The sequence below is a fragment of the Mustela lutreola genome, chromosome 8 (assembly GCF_030435805.1).
Source record: "Mustela lutreola isolate mMusLut2 chromosome 8, mMusLut2.pri, whole genome shotgun sequence".
NCBI classification, from domain to species: Eukaryota; Metazoa; Chordata; class Mammalia; order Carnivora; family Mustelidae; genus Mustela; species Mustela lutreola.
Window position 1 is genome coordinate 131,031,361 of NC_081297.1, and position 25,660 is coordinate 131,057,020.

Consider the following 25,660-nt stretch of genomic DNA (forward strand, 5'->3'; position numbering starts at 1 on the left):
GGGAAGGAACTTGGGAGCATTTTAAGAAACAAGTCCACAAATAGTTGCATGCCGCTTAAAAACTGAGAGAAAGAGACCATCCACTAAGAGATCAAACTCTTGCTCCTGTGATTTTCAGTTAGGAGCTTGTGTAAGTTTTTCCTCTGCTAATATCATACTGTCCTGCTGAGAGTCTCTTATGTTACATTACTTTGTATCATCTCATAAACACTTTGAAGAATAAGAAGAGCAGTTATTATTTTACTTTCCAGGTGAACAAACAGGCTCAGGGAGATGCTATTTGCTCGGGTCTCCATGCCTGAACAACAGGCAAAATCCAGACTAATACCAAATATTTTGACTTCTAGTCTCTCTTACTGCTTCTCAATATGCCTCGTTTTAGTGGGGACCTCTTTTTTCTCATCTCCCATTGTTTCTTTCCCATAAAAGCCAGTCAGTCATTTAACCCGGCCTCTCCCTTTCCCCACACCATGCTAGGGAAGTAGCAATTTACCTGATTGGTAAACTGAGGAAGAATTCTCCCTTCATTCGTCTTGGGAGGGAGTCTGCCACCCAGAGCAAATTTCTATGCTGCACTGCAATGCAGGAGCTATGGGAGGCAGGGTGAGAGTTTTTTTCTGGTTCATTCCTGCCTGGAATTTGGGCTTGAAATCATCTAATCCAGGCCTCAGGCCCACTTGGTTAATACCATAAATATTACCCTCCCATTGAGCTTCTATTATGAATAAGGTCAATACGATATTTTGGTTTCTATCTTTTTTTTTTTAAAGACTTTATTTATTTATTTATGAGAGAGAGAGAGCGCGTGCACACAAGCAAGCAGAGTGGTAGGCAGCAGAGGCTGAGAAAGAAGCAGGCTCCCTGCCGAGCAAGGAGCCCAATGCGGGACTCAATCTATCCCAGGACCCCAGGACTGTGGGATCATGACCTGAGCCAAAGGTAGCAGATTAACTGACTGAGCCACCCAGGCATCCCTTTGGTTTCTATCTTTACTCGTTGTTTTATTTCCCAACTTTCTCAGAGCCTGAACAAAGAATAAGGTTACTATTTACTGGGGACCTGCTACATATCTGCAACAGTCTCGAGAGTCTGGAAATAAGAATGAAACCCTATGACCAAGCATAAAATAGCCACAGGAATATTGCGTGACTCAGAAAATGCACTGGACATCTACAGAAGTTAGCTTGGAGAATCTGCTGATGGTACAAGTAGCAAGTAATAGTTGGAAATGCTGAAAATGAAACCCATTCTCTTAGGACAAAAATCAATGGATCAGATAACAAATTAACCTCTATTCACTGTTTAAGTCTCTAGGAGCAAAAATAAAATCAATATGTACCAAGTATGCAGTGGTTCTAAAAAAAAAACAGCATCAGAAATGAAAACTAAGGTGAAGCATGAGGCTTTCGGGGAAAAAACAATTTGTATAAAATAGGCTTATATGTGACCTTCTTTACTTAAAAATTAACTGAAGTTCCACTTCTTCAGTGCAGCTTGCCTAGAATAACCATACACAACTTTTTTTTTCTTTAGTGCTAACTATATGCTAGATAACTCCTGACACATAAAAATGTACACAAAAGGGCAGAATGGGGTTCCTTACTGAAGAAAGAAGTTTAGCAAACTTCTCAGTTGGGAATGAAGAATTTACAAGAGAAAGAAGACTCTGGACTTTGGACCAGGGCTGGCTAGACCTTGAATGTGTGTTTGCAGATCCCTGTTCTTGTAGATTCAAATGTTAGAACCCAAGCACATTCCTGCTCAGGCCAGAATAGATACCCCATAGCAAATTCCAGAAGAAGCAACTTGGTGTGTCTCTGGATCTTTCCTACTTTCCCGCTTCTCTGTTGGAACCCTCGAGAGTGTTAGGTCAATGCCTCATTGACCTAACTAAAAAAAGCCTAAAAAAAAAAAAGGCTTTTTTTTTTTTTTTAAAGAACTGAAGTCATTCTTGGCATTTTAATATAGACAGCTACTTAGGTAGCTGAGGTCTGGATATAGCTGGCTTTTTCATATATTTTAAAGTATATAATCGTCTTTTTTTCAAAGGCCCAAACCAGTATGACACCATCATTATCAAATGGGAAAGAGGATTGTTATTCTGGATGAAATCAGTAAAAGGTGTTTTAGAGAAAGGGCAATTTGGAAAATAAAGACGTCAGAGTCGATTATTCCAAGTTAGAGTATTTTAGTTATTAGCAGTGGTTACCAAATAAGCTGAAAGTAAATTTCTTCCAAGGAGCTGCTCAACATTTGCTTTGCTGAGAAGAGGCGAGGAGCCACTTCAGCGTTCCTCTATAAGATGATGCAAGTTTTTTTTTAATCCTTGAAAGGGTTTTCTGAGGTCGGTATCCCTATCAGCAAAGGGTCGCTCCTGGCGTGCTCCGCACAGTAGGACAGGAGGTCCGCGGACGCCTTTGAAACCTTTATTCTCTCAACGGAGGCTTCCATTCTCAACTGTTGCACTGTCCTCCTGGCCTGGGCAATGTTGTTGGTGCTTGCTGGTTTGCGGGACATCTTCAACTATTGTTTCTACCTGAAACCAGTAAGACTTCCTGGGGCCCACCATTTTCAGGTTGTAACTGGCAGAGTTCTGTATAACGAATTAATTGGATTTGATTGGTCCTTTCTGAATGGATTCAGGGTCAGGTAGTCTGAAGAGTCTCTTCTGTTTACATAGAGTTCGAACTATTCATACAAACAGACATTCAAGGAACATTCACTGAGCTCACTACAGCTGAGCCTCAGAGAAGAATGTTCACCTCAGGATGCTTATTTACAAAGACTCTCTCCTGAGTTTCTGTTGCATTTTCATTTACTAAGGAAATAATACAAGACCAGTACTCTATCATGATAGAAACTTGCTTTGAAAATGGTGTGATGAGCATGTACAACAGATATTTTAAAATAGAAGTGTTACATTTGGTACTTTTAATAGTGATTGCTTCTTTCCTACTTTGAATTTTTGTTTGGCTGTTCCTAAAAATGACTTACACACTCTTCTACTAGGCTCTAAACTTCCTGGGGGGCACGGATTGGGTCATATTAATCTATGTAGCCCTCCTAGTGGTGTGTGTACAGATCGTGCTCAATAAATATTTGCTAGATGAAAGCCCAGCCACATTACAAGAGAAGAAAGAACTCTAAGCCATCCTGAGGTTTAGTTGTTACTTTAACTTCCCATCAGGCTTACAATACTTCTGAGAATGCATTCATATGGAGAATAAAGATGTCTTGCTGTGGGCCACAGAAGTAATGGCAGCAGGAATTTTTTTCTAGATACCTAAAAAGTTTGCACATCTGCTTTAAAGTATATACTAGTGGTTGCAAAAAATGAGGACTTCTTTAATGCAACTAATCTTAAAAGATTTTACTTGTCAGAAATACCTTAATTTTATTAGGATTACTGGTCAATAGTAAATAAAATGTTTTTATACTTCTTGATAAATATCACCAACTGTTTTTGAAATAAGTTTTCTTGGTTTCTAATACCATCAGAGGGATAAGAACATATCTTTCACAGTAATCTTTCCCTTCCTCAACTCTGGGTAGTCATCTTTTTTCCCTTAAAGTTTTACTCACTTAATAAATTAAAATGCAATGTTTATTGTTCTTTTCATTTGCATTTCTTTTGAGGCTGAGCAATTTTTCCTATTTTTTAAAAAAAGATTTTTAAGGGGCGCCTGGGTGGCTCAGTGGGTTAAATCCTCTGCCTTCGTCTTGGGTCTTGATCTCAGGGTCCTGGGATTGAGCCCCATATCGGACTCTCTGCTCAGCAGGGAGCCTGCTTTCTCCTCTCTCTCTGCCTGCCTCTCTGCCTACTTGTGATCGCTGTCAAATACATAAATAAAATCTTTAAAAAAAGAATTGAACCTGACAGAATGGCCGCTCCCGGACCCCCCACCCGGCTCTGGGCCAAGAGATAGCAGCCATCTAGTGCCAGAGAAACCCCCACCCAGAATTGGATGTGACAGAATGACCGCTTCCATACCCCCCCACCCAGCTCTGGGTGCAAGAGATAATAACCATCTGGCACCCCGCGGCTTGACAGGGAGACCCTGGCCAATCCTAAGGTGACACATACCCTAGTGGCACCAACCAAGCAGTTTGAAGAATGACAGCCCTTTGACCTAACCAATAATCTGTTCCCAGCCTTTTCCCGCTCTGTAGCGCGCCAGTTATATTATAGAGTTGCTTTATGATTTTCCCGAGGTACGTGGCGATTTGTTACAAGATACTATGATGTATGCTAAGTCCCTGCCTCCCCAAAAATAGTGTATAAAAGGTGTTGTGATCCCAAGCACGGGACCTCTTAGCGTCACTGTGCATAAGGCTCCGCTTAACAGGTGCGCGGAGGTCCGGGTTTGAACTCGGAATAAACGACCCTCGCTGTTTGGCTTTGACTCTGGACTCTGGTGGTGGTCTTTGGGGGGTCTCGGAATTTGGGCATTTCAGAAGCAGGGTCCCTGTTGAGCAGAGAGCCAATGCTGGGCTTGATCCCAGGACTCTGGGATCATGACCTGAACTGAAAGCAGAGGCTTTAACCCACTGAGCCACCCAGGTGCCCCCCCCCCCCCAATAAATTTTTTTAAAATTTATTTTGAGAGAGAGAATGAGAGAGCACGCATGCTCATGAGCTGGGGATGAGGCAGAAGGAGAGGGAGAGAAGCCTAAGCAGAGTTCCCCTGAGCAGGAAGCTTGATGTGGGGCTTGGTCTCACCACCCTGTGATCATGACCTGAGTCGAAATCAAGAATCAGATGCTTAACTGACTGAGGCACCCAAGTGTCCCAGGAATTTCTCCTATTAATGTCCTCTGCTCGTTTTTATTCTTAGCAGTCTTAGTGGCCTTCTTGCTAATTTGCTTAAATTTTATTACATAAAGTTGAAAAATATTAACCCCTGCCTTTGTGCTTGTTGTATATGTAGTTTTTCTAGTCTATTTGTCTTTCGTCTTATTTTTTTTTATGTGAGGAAGTCTTAAATTGTGTGCAGTGAAATCTCTCACTCTTGTGATTCATTCAGTCACTCCCAAGTTTGGACTGCCCCTCAGAAGTTTGATAAATATTTGTTTTATTTTCTTCTGCTTTTTGAAAAATGGCCCAAGTTTTATATATAAAGACTAAATCTGTTTGAAATGTATTGGGATGAGTGTGTGAGATAAAAGTCTAAATAATTTTTCTACCAAATTGCTAACTATTTCAATACCATTAATTGAATTATTGTTCTCTTCTGTATTATTTGGTGATGTCTTTGTGAAAGATCACATATTAAATTCTTATATGTAATAGGGTTTATATCATCTTTTATTCTAGTCCAATGATCTGTCTGATTTTGAAAGAGTACCATACTATTTAAATACTGCTTTAGAATCTTCTACTATGTAGGACTCTTCTCTCTACCCCACCAGTGTTACTACTGCTTTTTTGGAAGTTATTTTATATTTTCACCTTTGTCTATTGTTTCACATGAGCTTGAAAATATTTTTGTCTTCTCTCCCTAAAAATAGTCCTGTTGGATTTTTGTCACTGATCTATAAACTAATTTGTGAAGAATTGACATCTTATGCTATTTACTTTTTCAATACGGTGTACCTTTCCATTAATCAAATATCTAAAACTCTCCTTAAATTTTTGGAATTTCTTTGTAGAGGTCATATACATTTCTCATAAAAATTAATCCCAAATACGTTTTCTTTTTTTTCTGTTTTTGCTACTGCATCTGGAATTTATTTCTCATTATATTTCCTAATAGCTTCTCAGTGATATATAGAAATGCTATTGATTTCACAAAACACATTTAGTTCTTACCCTGCCTTTTATTTTTTTTTTAAAGATTTTATTTATTTATTTGACAGAGATCACAAGTAGGCATAGAGGCACAGAGGCAGGCAGAGAGAGAGAGGAGGAAGCAGGCTCCCTGCCAAGCAGAGAGCCCGATGCGGGACTCGATCCCAGGACCCTGAGATCATGACCTGAGCCGAAGGCAGCGGCTTAACCCACTGAGCCACCCAGGCGCCCCCTTACCCTGCCTTTTAAATCCATGATTTCTATCTTTTGTAGAGGGATCTTAGGGGAAGCATTTATGAGAAGAACATTTCTATGTCATTTGCAAAATCCAGAGTCACCATGTGACTCAGTGCCCCTCAGAGGAAAGATGCACCTAGATTTCTTTTGGGGCAAAGAGATATATTTATGTCCTTTGCATCTCTGGTCCTCAAAACACTGCTTTCCTTCTCACCCCAGGGCCTCCCCTGGAATTCCAGCTGTGACCAACAGCTGTTACGCAGGAATGCTCTTTTGTCTCCTGGGTTTCTCTTTGGGGTCACTAGGCATGGTTTGCCCAGTCGGAATGCTTTTGTGACTTGCAGAGTGTGGCCTCTCATCCACATCCTCATGAGGCCACTCTTCTTGTTTTGATGTCTCCAGCTGCTGTCACTGAGTGACCCTTTGTTTCCATTTATCCTGCTCACCTGGGAGTCCTTCCAGCCAGACTATACCTTGGTGAGACTCCAGGAGCAACGGTCCATCTTGTTTCCTTTTGTTGCCCAAGAAACCCAAAGTTAAACTTGTGACTGTTTAACTTACCTCTTGCAAATCTCTCCTCTTGATAGTTTTTTCAATCTCAGAATTTTTTTATTGTCTTGCTTTATATAGGATTCAGTATCATAAACCACATCAAATCTTTTTAAGAAAATAGGAAAGATATAAATCATTAACAACTAGAACTATTAAATAAATTGCACCATGTACACTATTTGTACTAACAACATTTAAAAAAAAGAGGAAGTAGTGGGGATATGGTACATAAAAGTGTCACTACGTGGCTAATTTTCCATTTGAAAAACAAGGTAGAATACCTTCTGTGTATATGTGTGTGTGTGTGTGTGTGTGACTGTGTGTACCATATATATGCATGTGTACAGGTTGGTATTCAAGCATACATGTGTGCACAGGTGATGAAAACATTTCAAATGAAAATGAAAAATATTTTAAGCCAATATGGTCATTGACACCTGGAACTGGATTATTCTGTTGAATTCCCTTAAAAAGTTTTTTAAAAGAGGGGCGCCTAGGTGGCTCAATGGGTTAAAGCCTCTGCCTTCAGCTCAGGTCATGATCCCAGAGTTCTGGGATGGAGCCCCCACACAGGCTCTCTGCTCAGTGGGGAGCCTGCTTCCTCCTCTCTCTCTCTGCCTGCCTTTCTGCGTACTTGTGATCTCTGTCAAATAAATAAAATCTTAAAAAAAAAAAAAGTTTTTAAAAGATTCCAGCAACTCTATTTTAACAACATAATTTTTGTTCTGGAATGAAAATCACTAACCAATGCATCAAACTCTTCTTCCAAATACTTCCCCATTGAACTGAGGGACATTAGGTTCCTGAACCCCAGGACTCTGTGCAGACAGCTGCTGAGACCGCTGTCCCAGGAGGCAGCCCCTGGATGCCAGTGCTCCCCATGTGGACTCGACCCAGACTACCTTCACCTCAACCTGCAATTCTGCTTGGGAAGTAGGAAAAAGAAGAATGGGTCTCCTTGACCCAGATCCCGGGCCAGACCCCACAAATCGGGTCAAGGAAATGAGGTCTACTACCTGGAGCTTCCTGGAATCACTACGGAGAGGACCCAGAACACCACCATCCTTATTCAAGCTGAAGCAGACAATTACCGCCAGGTGGCGCCAACCGCGGCGTTCCGGACTTAGAATAGGTTTGGATCTTGCTGCTCTGTCAAAACTGTTAAATCTCGCCTTATTTAATTAGCCTGGCAATAATGACCCATTATTTACATGACTCGAGGGTTTTTATTTTATTTACTTCTCATTCTGTATTATGGATGGGAGAATTGAATTTTAGGTTATTATGAGACTGTACCTTACTTTTTTCCCCTTTCCATCAATATTTTATTTGGCAGCATTTGAAACCTAGAGAAAAATTACAAGAACAGTACAATATGTAATGAATACCCATATACCTTCCACCTAGATTCACTAATTCTTAATATTTGGCCTCATTTTCTCTCTCACCAGATCTATGTGTACATTTTTTTCCCTGAACTATTTGAAAATTAGTTTCATCGTCTTCACCTTTCATCAACTAAATATTTTAGCAAATTGTCTCTTAAGAACAAGGACATTTTTCTGCACAACGGACACACTCAGAAAATGTGACGTTGGTACGGTACTATTATTAATATATAGATCTTAGTATTGAATTTCCTAACTTGCCCTGGTAATGCCACTTAGAATTTTTTTTTAATCCAGGATCCAATCAAAGATCACACTCTATATTTAGTTGTCATAACTCCTGTCCTTAATCTGACCAGGCATGGCTCCTCAGCCTTCTTTTTTGGGGAGGGGGGTGTCTTTTATGAAATTGACATTTTTAGAAAGTCCAAGCCATTTGTGCCGCCCCCCCCCCCCCCTTTTTTGGCAGTTGTCTGATTCTTTCTTTTATTTTTTTCTTGAATAATTTTGGGCTAAACATTTTTGGCAAAACACTGCAAGGTGATGATTCATTGTCTTAAAAAATAGTTTTTAAAAGGGTCCAGCAACTTTATTTTAACAACAAACTTTGTTCCAGAAGGAAAACCGTAATTATTGGCGCTTGCTTTTTAAACACATAAAAACCTTATTGGTACTTCCAAGTTTGTCACTGCATCCCACTTCCATAAGTAGATAACATTACAGAGAGCATGTAAAACAAGAGGAGATTAACATTGAAAATTGGTAGACCCAAGTTCATTAGGAATTACCTATAAATTAAGTCCCAACTAGTTCTATTAAATTTTGTTTCTGATGGATACCTGCCTTGTTTGACCAACAAGATTCCTTTCAAAGAGCTACCACTTCCCTCTCTACATGGCCCTGGATGGCTGTCAGTCATGGGATTCAATCTCCCTCCTGTGGTGATTGGTTCAACGATAAGTGGGATTCAACCTGAGCAGAGCCAGTGTCTTCCCTGAGAAATTATGGATTCTGGAAAAGAAAGTCTCTTTTTCTCCCGGGATCATGAAACGAAATATAACACTGGCTAGACCCATTTGTGGTCATCTTTCTGATCTCAAGGGGCAGAGTCTACAGAAAAAGAGAATAAAATCCACACACACAAAATGAAACAGTGGCAAGCTGCTGGGATAAACAGATCAACGGAGAGGTAGATTTAGTCCGTGTAACTTTTTTTTTAGTCCATGCATCTAGCCATGTCTGACAGTAGTTAGATCATCTAAGAGTTCCTCTCTCTTACCCACAAGCTATTTGAGTTGGGTTTCTATCTGTCACAACTGAGTTTTGACTAATGCACTCATGATTAAAAGACTTGGTCAGAACATCAGGGGTATTTTCTTTGTGATTGTGAAAGCCACATCAAGTCACTGAGGAGCCCCAGGTTTCTGGGCTATACGTAGGGATGATAATAGCCACATCAGGACTGGGAGGAATAAGGAAGGAATTAAGTCAGTCCTTCACAGTGCCTGCATCATATTAGGGACTCGGTGAGCTCCAGACATGTATACAAAAGTGTAGAGCATCTGCCAGCCTTCTGCCATTTGCTCTGTGCCCTTGAATTTTCTCTCTGTCTGCCCAGACTAAGTCAAACTTTGCTGAGAACACTGCTTGGTCAGGTAATATTAATTGCTCACTGTCATCATCTTGGTCATATTCTCTCCATTTGTCCTATAAATGCAGCAACACGAACAGAGCGTTGAATATGTCTGGAGGGTATTCAGCATTTGTTAGGTTATTATTGTTCCAGGTGAGGGAGAAGCCGTGAGTGAGGCTAAGTGGAACTTAACTGCATTGACATTTTTGGCAGCAGGCACTTCCGGCATAAGCTAAACCTGAGGCTGGGGTGAGGGGTGGTGGAATGGAAGGGGAGGGGCAGTGAGAAAAAAATGTTAGGGTTGGTTTTTGTTTTTGTTTTTTTGTTTTGTTACCATTTGTGTTTGTTTTGATCTCATTTATTTTCTTCTGCAACAGTTTCCAGAAGGCAGATTCTTCTGTCAGCCACAATAGCTTGGGTTTGTTGCTGTCAAAGGGATCAGTGTCTAATAGGCTTTCAGAAAATAAAGGTCCCAGAGAAGAAATCATGAAGTTTCTGTAAGCACCTTCCTGACTCAGGCATATCATAGGGATTCAAGAATTGCAAAGACCCTCACAATTGCTACATTTTTCTTGGCTCTTGCTCTAAGTACCTTAACAACTGCTAAGAAGGGACCACCCCAGACAGGAACAAACAGATGTTCTGGTTGACGTTAGACCTGGATGATGAGAGGAGGTGACACAGAATTGCTGGCTGGGGCAGACTGTCCCATGGCATGAATTTCCACCCATCCTATGGTGTGCCTGGAGTAGGGAGCAAGGGTACAGCAGGGTCCACTCATGCCTGAATAATCAACCTCATGTGGAGAAAATCTGCTGGGTGTGATTTGTTGAAGTCAACCAATTCAGTTTGCTAGCAACTTCCTGTATGTTTTGGGGTTGAGTGATGGTAAAATCAGGGTTGGAAGCAGATGATTTGACTATATCAGTTTCAAGGGTCCTGATTGAAGAGTAATCTTTTTTTTTTTTTTTTTTTAATTGCATGGAAGAAGGACCATGGCATAAGCCTGGCAGAAACTCTTTGCTGGAGGGGCTGTTAGATCCTCCTGGGAAGGAGTTGGTGCTCAGGACAGGTGCAGCACACAAATTCTGCCCAAGAACAATGTCTCGATGGTCTGAGGCAAGAGTGGTTTGAGTATAGTGCAGTTTACCTTCCAGGTATTCCCAAGAGAGTCCTAGAGGAGAAGCTACAAGTAAAAACCCAAGAGCTTCTCTTACACATCTCTATGAATGTCTGGAACACGAGTCAGCAGAGTTTCGGGCCATGCTTGAGGAAGGACCCAAATACACAGAAAAAGCGTTTCCTCTTTCTAGCAGAGTAGCTATAGACATCACAGTGAGACTTCAAGGATCAATGCAGGGAGCATGAAGGATGGTGGCAACATTGGTGGTCATCTAGAGGGACCTGAGTGCAGCTTTTGTGGGTCCCAATACCTCCATGAACCAAGGCAATTCATGGTGTGATGGAGACAGCACTCCACATTGGTCCCAGAGAGAATAATGCACTGGCCTTGGTGGCTGAGACCTGGACAAAGACCTCTGTGAGGGGGGGGTGAGATGATGGGGGGAGAGGAGGAAGCACAGAATTCTGTATTGATGAGCTCAGGAGTGCTCTTGCCCAACACTTCCCAGTAATAATGGGGACAGGAGAGTGGGACAGATGTAGAGAAATATGGTTTGTCACAGTAAATGTAACCCCATTGTTACCCCTTTTCTCCCAGGAAGTGGCCGGGGATGAGGGGAGAGGGGTACGTGGGTTCCATCTGTAATTTCAAGTTGACTTTCTCCGATGATAAACAACTCGTGCTACAGAAGAGGAGAAATGATGCAGGGTTGTTGTACTTAATTGGCTAGGAAGCAGAATTTGGAGGAAGCCTGATCTGCTCTTGGGAAGATCAGCTTGTGGCTTTCCCTTAATTCCCCCTGAGGGCCCAGAGTCTAAAGGTAGATTTAGAAACATCCGGGGATTTTGTAAGCAAATCTTCTTAGGAGATTTGAGCCCAAGAACTAATAAGAGGAACGATCACATCTAAATCAACGTCATATTTTGGGGCAGCATTTAGTGGCCAGTCTCAGTAAAGGAACTATTACATAACTGACGATAAAGTGAAGGAAAGAGGAGAGAACAATACTCAGATGGCTCCGCTACAGGCTCTTCAGAAATACCATTTGCAAAAACAGTGACTGTCTTGGATTGCCTGTATATCATCTATTATTCTCTAGTGAGACTACTTTGTGCACAGAATTGTATATCCAGACCATGATTGCTGAAGCCATCAAACCTAGTTTTCTGATTTTTTTTTTTTTTTCTGATTTAGTGCTTGGGAAATTCAGTGTGGCAGAATACAAGGACATTTACATTTTAATCATAACCTGGTTTGCTCTACTTTTACCAGCTTGTGTGCCCTTGGGATCACGTGACACCGCTCAGCTTCAGTTCTATAGGACAGGGAAATGCAGGTAATAACATTTGCTGAGTTCCTGTTAGCGTGTCAGAAACACACAATTCTAAGTTTCAGCAGGAGTTATTAATACAGTATAACATTTATTGCGGTCTGATTCTAACAAAGAGTGTAAAGCAAAAATAGCTCTAATAAGCACACGTTGCAGACTGAGCCGGTCATGGAAGTGAGAATGAGAGGGGCTGACATCCAGAGACCCAGGTTAGGCCTGAGCTGCTTGCTCTTGCTTTTCTATTGATTGCAGCTCTGGGGGATGCTGAAGACGAAGCCCAGCAACTCCAATTTGAATCACAGCAGTCATGGTTTTAAATCATTTAAACCTTGGTTTACCTACTGAGGTAAGATGGTTCAACGTTTTAGAAAAAGGCCACTCCAGTACTTGAATTGAGGATTGTGATTATGCCACATCAAGCATCCAGAAAACACCAAACCTGATGGGGAAATGGACTGAGCTCTAGTTGTGCTGTTTCATTCCAGGTTCTACCCTTGATCACACATAAGGTCATCCTCCATGACTGCACTTTGTGGCTGAGGTCCCACAAAATCTGGGTCCACTCTTGATTCGGATATTCAGAGCATCATGAGGAGGAGGTAAAATTAGCAAATGAGGCTTAAAGGTTGAGGAGGGGCAGGTCCATGAAACGGGTAGAGCAGAGCAACATTCCAGACAAAGGGAAGTGTCCGTGTGAGCAAATGGATGGATGGATAGAGAGGAGGAGGAAGGGAGACATGCCCTTTGATAGAAATAAAGTTATCTCCAACATATGGCTGGAGCTTATGCTGCATAATAGCTACTACGGACTCTTCTCCCACTGGAAGTATCATGGCTAAAGTCACATCTATTGTATGATTGGCAAGACCCCTATCTGAATCGTGCCCGTGCTGGTTACGTGTTACCTGTGTGGTCTAGAGTTTGATATTTCCTGCAATCTCCTGGGCCTCAAGTGTCTCAATTAAAAGAATGAAGACATTAATATCCACTTCAAAGATATGTTCTAAGAATTAAATGAAAATTTGTAAGGCTGTTAGTGCAGTTCTTGGCCTGTATTAAGTATTGGATAAATGTTAGTTTTAATCATCATCATCATCATCAACAGGTAATTTCCATCCAAGAAAAAGCAGTGACTGATTACAATAGCCACCTGAACCACATTTAACAAACACCAGACTGAGCTAAATCATCTCAAAACCAGAGATTTCCAGGGGCACCTGGGTGGCTCAGGTCATGCCTTCGGCTCAGGTCATGATGTCAGGGTCCTGGGAATCGAGCCCCTCATCGGGCGCTCTGCTCAGCAGGGAGCCTGCTTCCCCTTCTCTCTCTGCCTGCCTCTCTGTCTACTTGTGATCTCTGTCTGTCAAATAAATAAATAAAATCTTTAAAACAACCCCCACTCCCCACCCCCAGATTTCCAGAAGAAATGCACAGGGATGTTATCTGAACATCTTCACTTGCCCAAACATATGACCTAGCCTGAGAGATCAGAGCCTGGTTTGAGATGCTGGTTACTGAATGGGGCACAGTGAATCAGACACCATGCACGGTGTAATCAAAGCTGGGTTCTGTCTGGGCAGTACAAACAGAACGGATCGTCTGGAAGAAGGTTCTAGGGATTGTGGTCCTTTGTAAGAGCTGTGACTCTGGACTGTAATTTTTGCCCTCCACAGAGAGTAGCAGCATGTTCAAAACAGACGAGTTGGAATACTGATTCCTGAGATTACTGGCTCTGTAACCTTTTGTACTATTTCTTGTGTTTCTTCATCTTTAAAATGGTGATGCTCTACTTAACTTCCAAGGTTGCTCTGCTCATTGGATAAATGACCGAAAGCAATGGATACAGAGGTTCTATGATTAGCGCTGGTGGGATTGTGACCCAAAGGTTTCCAATGTTCTTAGACAACGTGCATTTCTCAGAGAGCAGAAATGCCACCTGCCCATAATAAATAATTCAGGGAAGCTGAATTATTTATTTATTATATACTTGGGTTTACAAGGAAGGAAACTGGTTTCTTTAAAACAATAGCATTGATTGGCTTAAATGGCAGAAACAGCACTCTTCCATCCTTATTTACAGACCCTGGACTGAGTTCAAGCATGCAGTGGCACATTATGGATGTACCTTCTGACCTGAGTCCAATATGAGGGTCAAAAGATCAATTAAGTAATCTTAACTCGTGAGTGGAGGGGAAAATATTTTGGCTAAAACATTGATCTTGGTTCTGAAATGAAAGACAGCGGAGCTAAAGAAGTTCATGTATTCACAGGCAGTGGCATCACTTTCTGGCTCATATCCCGGCCGTGGGGATATATGACTGATGGAAGGCAAAGGGAACCCAAGGTTGGGAAAAGAGGGTGAATGGATATTTACTTAGCACCTATTCCGGCCAGGCACCCCTCCTGGCTGTTTCATGCAGGCAGCTCACCTAATGTCTTTTAATCTCTGGGTAGTTAATTTCCTTATTTCTCATTTTTAGGTAATACAACTGGCCAGTGGCCGATGTTGCAAAAACCAGGACCTGACTCAAAGACCAGTCAGTGTTCTTTGTCACACCCAGACTGACTATTCATTTAATCAGTCAACAAGCATCCATTGGGCTGCTTCTATGTCCTGGGCATTCAGGAAGCAAAGACACGCCAGGTAAGGTCTCTGCCCCCAAAGAGCTTATAGTCCAAGAGAGACAGACAATTAAATCTGTAATTACAAGGCAGGGTAGAAAGGATGGGGTCAGAGGGAGATTTATTCTGAATCTTAATCTTGAAGGCTGCTCATTTTTATGTGTCCCTTCTAAATAAGTAATCCACTTGTATGCCTACATCTGTAATTTTTAAAATTGTTTTCCTTAAAGGGGTTCCCTCAAATTGTAAAAGCTTCAGAACCCACTAAGCCTGGGTTCAGCCCTTGGCAGGATAGAGTGAGCACCACGGACATGGAGATAAAACATGTATCAGCCAGGAAGGGTCCTAAGAGCTGGCACATGAAATGAGACTTGAGTGAGAGAGGCATTTTTAGCTACAAGAAGTGGAGGTCAGGTGTGGGGTGGGCAAAGAGAACAACTGAGAGTGTGTTAACTTTTTCAGGAAGCCATGAGCTGGGTGGTCGTCGAGAAAGGTGTGTTGGCTGTGGGGTGGCCAGCAGGGGATGGGGTATTGGTGAGGAAGGGCCAGGTGAAATACTGGGCCAGTGTAGAAAAGAACTTATATTCTGAATTCTCCAGAATTTTAACTCTTATCCTTCAAGCTGGAAGGAACTATTGAAGGATTTTTAGGACTCCTTTTTTAGGTTTATATTTTGCAAGCATTCCCCTGGCAGTAGCATGTAGGATGACCTGGAATTAAGGTGACCAACAGTTACTCAGGACTCTACTGGTTTTAGAACTGACAGTTCTGTATCCTGGAAAACTCCTCAGTCCCAGGGAAACCAGGACCGTTGGTCACCCTACCTGGAGGAAGGTGGACCCAAAGCAAGAGAAGGTGCTTTTAGTGATCTCTGCTGAACTTCCGAGTTGTCATGCGTGTAGCTACCCACTTGGATGTCTAGTTGGCATCTCAAAATCAGTGTGTTTAAAACATTATGGCCTTTGACCTTGCTGTTTCGTCTGCCAGAAATGCTGTTCCCAGATACCTCATGGTTCACCCCTTCAACTCCTTCAGGCCCTTACTCAATCTTACTCTCCCAGGGAGGCCTTCCCTGAACTCCTACACTTGCTGTTTCCTATCCTTACTTTGAATGTCACTCTTTGAGAGAGCATGGAAACTCTATACCCTCTTGCCCATATCTGGCTGTTTCTGAGTTACATCCTCTGATAAACCGGCGATCTAGTAAGATGTTTCCCTGAGTTCTGTGAGCAGATTAACTGAACCTGAGGAGGCGGTTGTGGAAATCTCCGATTCACAGCCACTTGATCAGATGCACAGGGGACAACCTGGACTTGGCTGTTGGCATCTGAAGTAGAGGAGGGGGTGGTCCTGTGGGACTGGGCCCTTAACCTGTGGATTCTGATGCTATCTCCTGGTAGACAGTGCCAGAATTGAACTGAATTGTAGGACACCCAGTTGGGTGGGTTAAATAAATGTTGAATGAAGCATCTGCACAAGAAATGATGAAAATCTGAAGTAGAGAGGGAGAAGATGTAACACCTACTAAGGAGATCTGAACTATATGACTTATTGGAAAGGAAAAAAAAGACTCCAGACCCATTACAAATAAAATAATAAAAATAGATTAATTTAAAATTAATAAAAGAGCTTTCATTTCATTTAAAAAAATAGTGCTAACACCTTTATGAACCAATTTTTTTTCCCTCTTAGAAAAGGCAGGAACTTGGGTTTGCTTGTCATATTGAAAGAACTAATTACCCTCCTCACTGGTAAAGACAGTGAGTAAGCTAGAAGCATTATTTCAGAAAAAAATTTCAGGAAAAATGATCCTTTCTCTTCTCCCCTCTTTCTTGCTAGTGTATTTATAAACCTCCAGGCAAGGAAGCGTTTTGCTGTTCAGACCTTCGTGTTGACTCTCAAGAAGCAAATCTCTCTCTCTTTTATAAAGATTTTATTTATTTATTTATTTATTTTTTTTGAGAGAGAAAGCAGGAGAAGGAACAGAAGGAGAGGGACAAGCAGACTCTACACTGAGTGCAGAGCCCAATGTGGGGCTTGATCCTAAGACCTGAGATTATGACCAGAGCCGAAGTCCAGTGTCAGCCCCTTAACTGACTGAGCCACCCAGGCACCCCAAGAAGCAAGTCTCCTGAAGGTCTTTGCAGAAAGCCCTGTTTGCTCTTGAACGTGCTGAAGAATATTGCTTCTTTCACAAGGTCTGTTTTGTGTCTTCAATTGATAGATGTTACTTTTTTCCTATTTACCATTCCTTACTCCTTCCTCTTGGGGTTCCCATGTCCTTCCCTCTTCCCTCTCACAATGCTCATATCTACTGAACTTGCCGTGTTCTCCATGTGTGATGCAGGGCACATGCGTCATCTCTAATTTCTCCGCTGCTCTGTGAGGTGCTATTATGATTCCCATTGTACACATGGGGAAAGGTAATGCTTACAGAGCCAAGCAGTGTAGCAGGTGCTATCAGTACCCTCTCCCATGTTCCTCAGGTCTTCACCATCTTGGAAGATATTGGCTGACTTCCCACGGCAAGGGTCTGCATCTGTTTCCCTGGCCACCACAGTAGCCCAGAAGTGCTAGAGAATTATGCTCATTTCCCCATCCTAACACCCGCTTCGCCACCACCACTAGTCTTTAACCAATGATTGATGAGAATGGCTGTAGAAATACCCCAGCTCCAGGCCCCTGGGTGGCCCAGATGGGGAAGCGAATGCCTTTGGGTCATGTCATGACCCCAGGGTTCTGGCATTGAGTCCCACATCAGGCTCTCTGCTTGGCAGGGAGCCTGCTTAACCCTGTGCTTCTGCCTTTCTCTCTCTGTGTCTCTCATTAAAACAACCACCACCACCACTACCACCAGCACCTCTTCCCCCCCCCCCCCCCCCCCCGGTCCCTGGCTCTTTAAGTGGGATAGAACTGAACAGCATTTCTTCATGCTGCCTCCCAGGGACTTCCAGTAAGATTATGCTCCAGTGGCCTAGAGGTAACTGTTTTGGTAATGTACTTTTTTTTTTTAAGTTCTTTATTTAAGTTCCAGTTAGTTAATATACAATGTAATATTAGTTTCAGGTGTACAATATAGTGATTCAACAATTCCATACATCACCCAGTGCTCATTACTAGTGCACTCCTTAATGCCCTTCATCTATTTAACACCCCCACAACCTCCCCTCTTGGTAACCATCAATTTGTTCTCCATAATTAAGAGCCTTTTTTGGTTTGCCTCTCTCTCTATTTTCCTTTGCTTGCTTGTTTTGTTTCTTAAATTCCACATATGAGTGAAATCAGAGTATTTGTCTTTCTCTGACTGACTTATTTTATTAGCATAATACTTTCCAGCTCTATCCACATCATTCCAAATGAAAAAATGGCAAGATTTTGTTCTTTTTTTATGGTGTAATAATATTCCATGATATATGTAATTCCATAAAATCCATATAGACCTCACATCTTTACTCACTCATCAATCAAAGGATACTTGGGCTGTTTCCATAATCTGGCTATTGTAAATAATGGTGCTATAAACATCAAGGTGCATTGAATTAGAATTTTTGTATTCTTTGGGAAAATGCTTAGTAGGGCAATTGCTGGATTGTAGGAGAGTTCTATTTTTAACTTTTTGAGGAAACTCCATACTGTTTTTCCACAGTGGCTGCGCCAGTTTGCATTCCCATAATACAAGAAAATTCCCTTTCCTCCACATCCTTGCCAACACCTGTTACTTCTTGTGTTGTTGATTTCAGAAATTCTTACAGGTGTGAGGTGATATCTCATTATAGTTTTGATTTGTATTTCCCCTGATAAGTGATACTGAGCATCTTTTTCGTGTGTCTGTTGGCCACCTGTATATCTTCTTTGCAAAAATGTCTATTCATTTCTTTAGCACATTTTAAATCAGATTATTCATTTATTTTTAGTTGTTGAGTTGTTTAAGTTCTTTATATATTTTGGATCCTATCCCTTTATCAGATATGTCATTTGCAAGTATCTTCTCCCATTCTATAAGGTTGCCTTTTAGTTTCATTGACTGTTTCCTTTGCTGTACAGAAATGTTTTTATCTTTTGTTTTTATGTAGTGTCAATGATTTATTTTTGCTTTGTTTCTCTTGATTCAGGAGACCTATCTAGAAAAAAGCTGCTATGGCTGATGTCAGAGAAATTATTGCCTATGCTTTCTTCAAGGACTTTTATGGTTTCAGGTCTCACATTGAGGTCTTTAATCCATTTTGAGTTTGTTTTTGCATATGGTGAATTAGAATGGTACAGTTTCATTCATTTGGATATTCCTGTCCAGTTTTCCTAGTACCATTTATTGAAGAGATATTTTTCCCACTACATATATATATTTGTGCCAGCACCATACTGTTTGATCACTATAGCTTAGTAATATAACTTCAAGTCTGGAGTTGTGATGTCTCCAGCTTTGCTTTTTTTCTTTTTCTTTTTTTTTCTCCAATATTGCTTTAGCTATTTGGTTTTTTTTTTTTTTTTTGTGGTTTCATACAAATTTTAGGATTGTTTGTTCTAGTTCTGTGAAGACTGCTATTGGTTTGCATTAAATGTATAGATTTCTTTGGGTAGTGTAAATATTTTAACAAAATTCATTTTTCTAATCCATGGGCATGGAATGTCTTTTCATTTCTTTGTGCCATCTTTGATTTCTTTCATCAGTGTTTTATAGTTTTCAGAGTACAGCTCTTTCATCTCTTCTGGTAGGTTTATTCTTAGGCATCTTATTATTTGATGCAATTGTAAATGGGATTGATTCCTTAATTTCTGTTACTTCATTATTGGTATATAGAAGTGCAGCAGATTTCTGCACATTGATTCTTTATCCTACAATTTTACTGAATTTGTTTATTAGTTCTAGAAGTTATTTGGTGGAATCTTCTGGGTTTTCTACATATAGTATCATGTCATCTGCAAATAGTGAAAGTTTTACTTCTTTCTTGCTGATTTGGATGATTTTATTTCTCTTTGTTGTTTGATTGCTGTGACAAGGACTCCCGGGATTATTTTGAATAAAAGCAGTGAGAGTGGACATCCCTGTCATGTTCCTAACCATACAGGAAAAGCTCTCAGGCTTTCCCCATTGAGGATGATGTTAGCTGTGGGCTTTTCATATATGACCTTTATTATGTTGAGGTATGTTCCCTCTAAACCCACTTGTTGAGGGTTTTTATTATGAATAGATGTTGTGCTTTGTCAAATGCTTTTTTGGTGTATATTGAAATGGATTTTCTTATTCTGCTGCCTTCTTTCTTAGGAAAACTATTTTGGAACTTTCAATGGATGCCTCCATATCCCTCTCTCACTTCCCCCACTGGTGTTTCCTGGGATCACTTCCTAAAATTTCTCACAGTGGAATCCTCATCTTAAGGTCTGTTTCTAGGGGAACCAAAGATAAGTCCTTGCTTAAAGTTGAGTAGCTACCAGAGGGCAGAGCTGAGCTGCATACTCAAACTGTGTGATGCCAGAGCTTTTGTGCTTAATCACAGTGTTTTAAACCTTGCCTTCGCTTTATTATTTTTTCTCTTTATTCTATCTCTTATAGAGATAACTTTTTCCTTATGTGTCAAATCATAAGAAACAATGCTTTTTTTTTTTTTTTTAAACTATCCCGATAAACCATCTGGAATATGATAGCATTTTGTTCAGGTTGAAATTTTAGTTTATAGTGACAAATTTAGGTATGAAAGGACCAGTTTCTGAAAGTCCACAACCTAGCATTAATGGGAACACCATATGATATGAGTCATGACAGGAACATGAGATAGGGTAGACTCATGATAAGTTAGGGGTTCTTGTTAAGTTAAAACTGAACTTGCTGGAATGTCTTGGTCAGATTATGGAATTGAGAGAAAAGCTTCACAGTCAAGTCTCATAAAGGACAGAAAAATAGGGGTAGCTTTGGGGAATGAGAAACTCCTGGATAATCTTTTTGGTATTATGGTCAGGTTGATGAAGCTTCAGTCATTCTCCATCTTGGGGAAGAAGCTAATTCCTGGGAAAGAGGTGTGATTGGCTGAGCTGATAGATATATTACTGATTCATATAGCACTTTGATTAACACAAGCAATGGGGGGAAATACCATTTTCCCTGCAAAGAAATCACCTTGCTGCTTTAGAAAAGGAGTGGGATTCTGGGCAGTCGAAATGGCAAATGCTCTTCAGGAAGAAAGGGGAAAATGACTGTTATGTAAAGAAAAGAGAAGAGGGAAAATGACAGCACACAGAAGAGACAAATAAGGCACGGTATAACAAAAAGTGAGTGTGGATATTCCCTGCTGTCTACAAAGACCATGCAGTGTGTCAGTTTCCTTCTGGTGTAATCTCCTGCTATTCTCCCTTTTGTTCGTTCTGCTCCAGACACACTGGTTTTCTGGTGTTCTAGCATACCAGATACACTCCTGCCTCAGTCCATTTGTGCTTGCTCTTCCTGTTCTGGAACATCAACTATCAGCATGGCTGTTCCTTTATCTCCTTCAGACCTTTGTTCGTATTTCACCTTCCAAGAGATACTGTTTCTGTTCACCATGTCCCCGGACCCCCTCCTCTGCCTCATTTATCTCCATTTAAACTGGATGCTATCTACTACCATGACATGTTTATTTACTTTATATATGTATTCTTTCATGAGAATAAAAACTCCATGAGGGCAGAGATTCTGTAACCTCAGTTTTCTAGAGCACTCCTGACACATCATTAGTGCTTGATAAATATTCATCAAATGAATGATGAATGATCTCTCCCCTTTCCCTTCATTAAGTCTATCAACTTTGAATATCAGGTTTCAAAATGACTCAGAGAGACAAGGTCAAAATGAGGTACTAGGGCAGGCAAATGGGGGACAGAGGCTGTCTAGTAGAGGCCCCTGTGGGCCAGAGAATTCTCTACTCCTCCAACCCCTGAACACACAGAGAAGCCACAGGCAGATGCCATTATTCTCTCAGTGTTTTAATTAATTCCTGTTAAAGTTCGGTTTTATAACCTGTGGCAATAACAATATTAATTTATTTAATGATATATAAAAATAACAGTAACCCTAAGAGGAATGGTTGGATGATTATCTGTTATTTTATGGATGATTATCTGTTATTTTATATATTAATAGGGGCTCTTGGAAAGGAGGAAGGATAGGCTAGCCAATATATGAAATTAATTCGTGAGAAACTCATTAAAGTGTGAACTGACCTCAATCTTACTCAAATAAAAAGTAATCCTTATCAATCTTGAAGACCCATTTTCTATGAGGTTTTGCCATTTCTTTTATCTTAGAGTCTCCAAATATAAACAGCTGAGTTGTATTTCTTATTTTGCAAGTCACCAGACAACAGCATTAAAGCTTTTATTTTTTTTTGTTTTTTTTTGTGTGTGTGGAGGGGGTGAGTGGGAGAGGCTGATTTGGGTATAAGTCTGCAAAATAATGTTTCTAAGTTAAACACATCTCAATGTTTTGCTCCAAGTTTTCTGAGAATTAAGTAACAACAGATTAGTTAAAGTCCGGAATGATGAAAAATAAGTATAGGTCATCAAAAATTGGTTTAATGACCATTAAGACATTTATCGAGCACTTAAAATATACCAAGGCACTATGTTATGTGTGTATGGTTGACAGAAATCAGCTCATTTAGCTCAAAAGACTTTTCAGTTTCAGGTCTATAAACATTAAAAGGCTCTTGTGCCAGGCAGTGAATATACAAAAATAAACTACAATTTCTGTCTTCAATTTTTTTTGTGTTAGATTAATTTCTCTTATGTTAATGATATAGTGTGGAAAAATATCCATAAATTTGAAGACACATGTGCCCACGTGATCTTCATGTGGGCACACAAAGACCTTCATTCTGAATTCATGCTTGTTTATCTTCCCTGCCTCATTGTCTGTTTTCTCCACAAATTATATCTAAATCCTACTCATTTATCTAAATAAGCCATATGATTTCACATCCGTAGGAATTTATACATGTTCTTCTCTTTGCTTTAAATTCTCTGATCTATCCACTGAATGCTGAATACCCTTCAAAACTTATTTCCCATGTCAACTCCTCCATGAGATTTTCCTTGAAATCCTGTCCCCATGCCTTGCCCACTAGAGCTGACTATAGTTGTGGATGTTTTGCCTTTCCCATATCTAGTCTATCTTCATTTGGCAATAGCACCCATTTTTCCTGATGAAGCCACTCCTCCTACTTTCTGTCCATAAGGTTTAGGTGAGACTGATCCCACCTCCAGCTCTCCAGAGAGGGTAATTGAGTTTAAACTCCCAGTCCAGGGTCCCTGTGAGTGGCTCAGGGATGGGCACATGACTTGCCCAGACCACTGAGAACCAGCGTCAGCACTTTTGTTAGAACTGTTGAGAAAGAAGCTCCCGACTTCAGCTGAGGGTGCCCAACTACCAGACAAACCTGGTGGCAGTCTTGGGCCTATGCAAGGAGAGCCTGAAAATAAATCCAACACAGAAGAAAGCAGAGCTTAGGAGTAGACTGAGAGAGATTTCTAGAGATGAAGATCCACTTTTAAAATGCTTGAAAATTTTAACTGTAGATATTTCAGCATTTTCTTGTTGAATAAATGAAGGAATGAACCTATAAATTCTCCCTTTCTTGAAAGTTGAAACCCAACTAGACTGCGTTGGGTTTCAGTAATTTGCAACAGCAAGTATTCTGTTAAATATTCCCTTTCTCACTCTTATATGATAGATAGATAGATAGATAGACAATGTTATAGAAAACAACAAAACAACAACATTGTTTTCAGTATCCTGGATACCTGTTCTCCCACAAAATTGTGAGGTTCTTGGGGTGCCTGGGTTAAAGCCTCTGCCTTCAGTTTGGATCATGATCCCAGGGTCCTGGGATCGAGCCACAGGTCAGGCTCTCTGCTCTGTGGGGAGCCTGCTTCCCACCCCCCCTCTGCCTGCCTCTCTGTCTACTTGTGATCTCTGTCAAATAAATAAAAAATAAAATCTTAAAAAAAACAAACAACTGTGAGGTTCTTAAGGAAAGAGCATGTCTTGTGCCTCAGTGTATCTTTAATAGTAGCATAGTGTTTGTTGAATAAAAAAAGGAATTAATTCTTTCCTTTTTCTCTATACCAGCATAGTAGAATGCTACAGAACTTAAAATGGACATAGGAAATCCCAGGCACCTTCTGAATCATACTTAATGCATTTATGTTATGTCGATGATGACTTGTATAGGTATAACCCTCATAATCTCTGAGAGAAAGTATTACAATGATCACATCTATCAATTTCATAGGCTTTTGATGAGATATAAAAAAAAAAATCCCTGCCTCTAGAAAGTTATAGTAGCATGTGATATGGGTCAAAATTAAGTATAATAATAACAACAACATTTATATGGTACTTACTATATACCAGGCTCTGTTTCAAGAGCTCACAACAACTTTATAAGGTAGATACTATAATTGTCTCCATTTACATCTGGGGAAACAGAGGCATAAAGGGGTTTACAACTTACCCAGACCCACACAAAGAGCACATGGCAGGCCCTGCCTGCAGGAAAGGATCAGTTGAAGATGATAGATGGTGAGTCAATAAAGGCACCCAGAAAATGTCTTAACTGAATAGAAGGAGAAGAATATGAGGAAAAGGTTTAATTTTACAGGAAAAAAACCCCAAAAGACTCAGATTCTGTTTCATTAAAAATTCAGGGCCAACATTTTGCAAAATAAGTAATTAAAAGATGTTTGTAATTTGCACCTATATACCTCCTGTTCCAGTGTCCAACCAGGTACCCTCATGGCTCCATCACATTCCAGTGTCCTCTATGTATATAAACTTGGACAGTGTCTGGGCCGAACCTATGACTCTAGTCGCACACTTGGCTGAAATGTCTCACTTCTTTCCCTGGTTCCCAGGATGCCTCATACACACAAGATCAATGAATGCTAATATATTAGTCATTTCTCCCTTTTATTGGTTGCCCCTTCTAAAGGATGTTTGGATTTTAAACAGAGGACTCAAGAAAATAGGAATTTCTTAAGCTAAAGGAATATTTTGGCTTCTAATTTCCATGTAATTATAGGCATAGAGATACAAAATAACTTGGATGTTTTTTTAATCTTTAATTTTTAATTTTTTATAAACATATAATATATTTTTATCTCCAGGGGTACAAGTCTGTGAATCACCAGGTTTACACACTTCACAGCACTCACCAAAGCACATACCCTCCCCAATGTCCATAACCCCACCCCCCTTCTCCCACCCCCTCCCCCCAGCAACCCTCAGTTTGTTTTGTGAGATTAAGAGTCACTTATGGTTTGTCTCCCTCCCAATCCCCTCTTGTTTCATTTATTCTTCTCCTACCCCCTTAACCCCCCATGTTGCATCTCCATTTCCTCATATCAGGGAGATCATATGATAGTTGTCTTTCTCCACTTGACTTATTTCACTAAGCATGATACGCTCTAGTTCCATCCACGTTGCCGCAAATGGCAAGATTTCATTTTTGATGGCTGCATAGTATTCCATTGTGTATATATACCACATCTTCTTGATCCATTCATCTGTTGATGGACATCTAGGTTCTTTCCATAGTTTGGCTATTGTGGACATTGCTGCTATAAACATTCGGGTGCACGTGCCCCTTCGGATCACTACGTTTGTATCTTTAGGGTAAATACCCAGGAGTGCAATTGCTGGGTCATAGGGCAGTTCTATTTTCAACATTTTGAGGAACCTCCATGCTGTTTTCCAGAGTGGTTGCACCAGCTTGCATTCCCACCAACAGTGTAGGAGGGTTCCCCTTTCTCCGCATCCTCGCCAACATCCGTCATTTCCTGACTTGTTGATTTTAGCCATTCTGACTGGTGTGAGGTGATATCTCATTGTGGTTTTGATTTGTAGTTCCCTGATGCCGAGTGATATGGAGCACTTTTTCATGTGTCTGTTGGCCATCTGGATGTCTTCTTTGCAGAAATGTCTGTTCATGTCCTCTGCCCATTTCTTGATTGGATTATT

The 25,660-nt window shown here is 40.7% G+C and overlaps 1 protein-coding gene across 1 annotated transcript; it reads right to left on the reverse strand.

Annotated features, from left to right (window-relative positions):
* Positions 1-2,100: 2,100 nt before the first annotated feature.
* Positions 2,101-2,562, reverse strand: LOC131838003 (guanine nucleotide-binding protein G(I)/G(S)/G(O) subunit gamma-12-like). Its single transcript, XM_059183647.1, has one exon. It carries the CDS (start codon positions 2,515-2,517, stop codon positions 2,320-2,322), a length of 198 nt encoding a protein of 65 aa, XP_059039630.1. The 5' UTR covers positions 2,518-2,562; the 3' UTR covers positions 2,101-2,319.
* Positions 2,563-25,660: the final 23,098 nt, after the last annotated feature.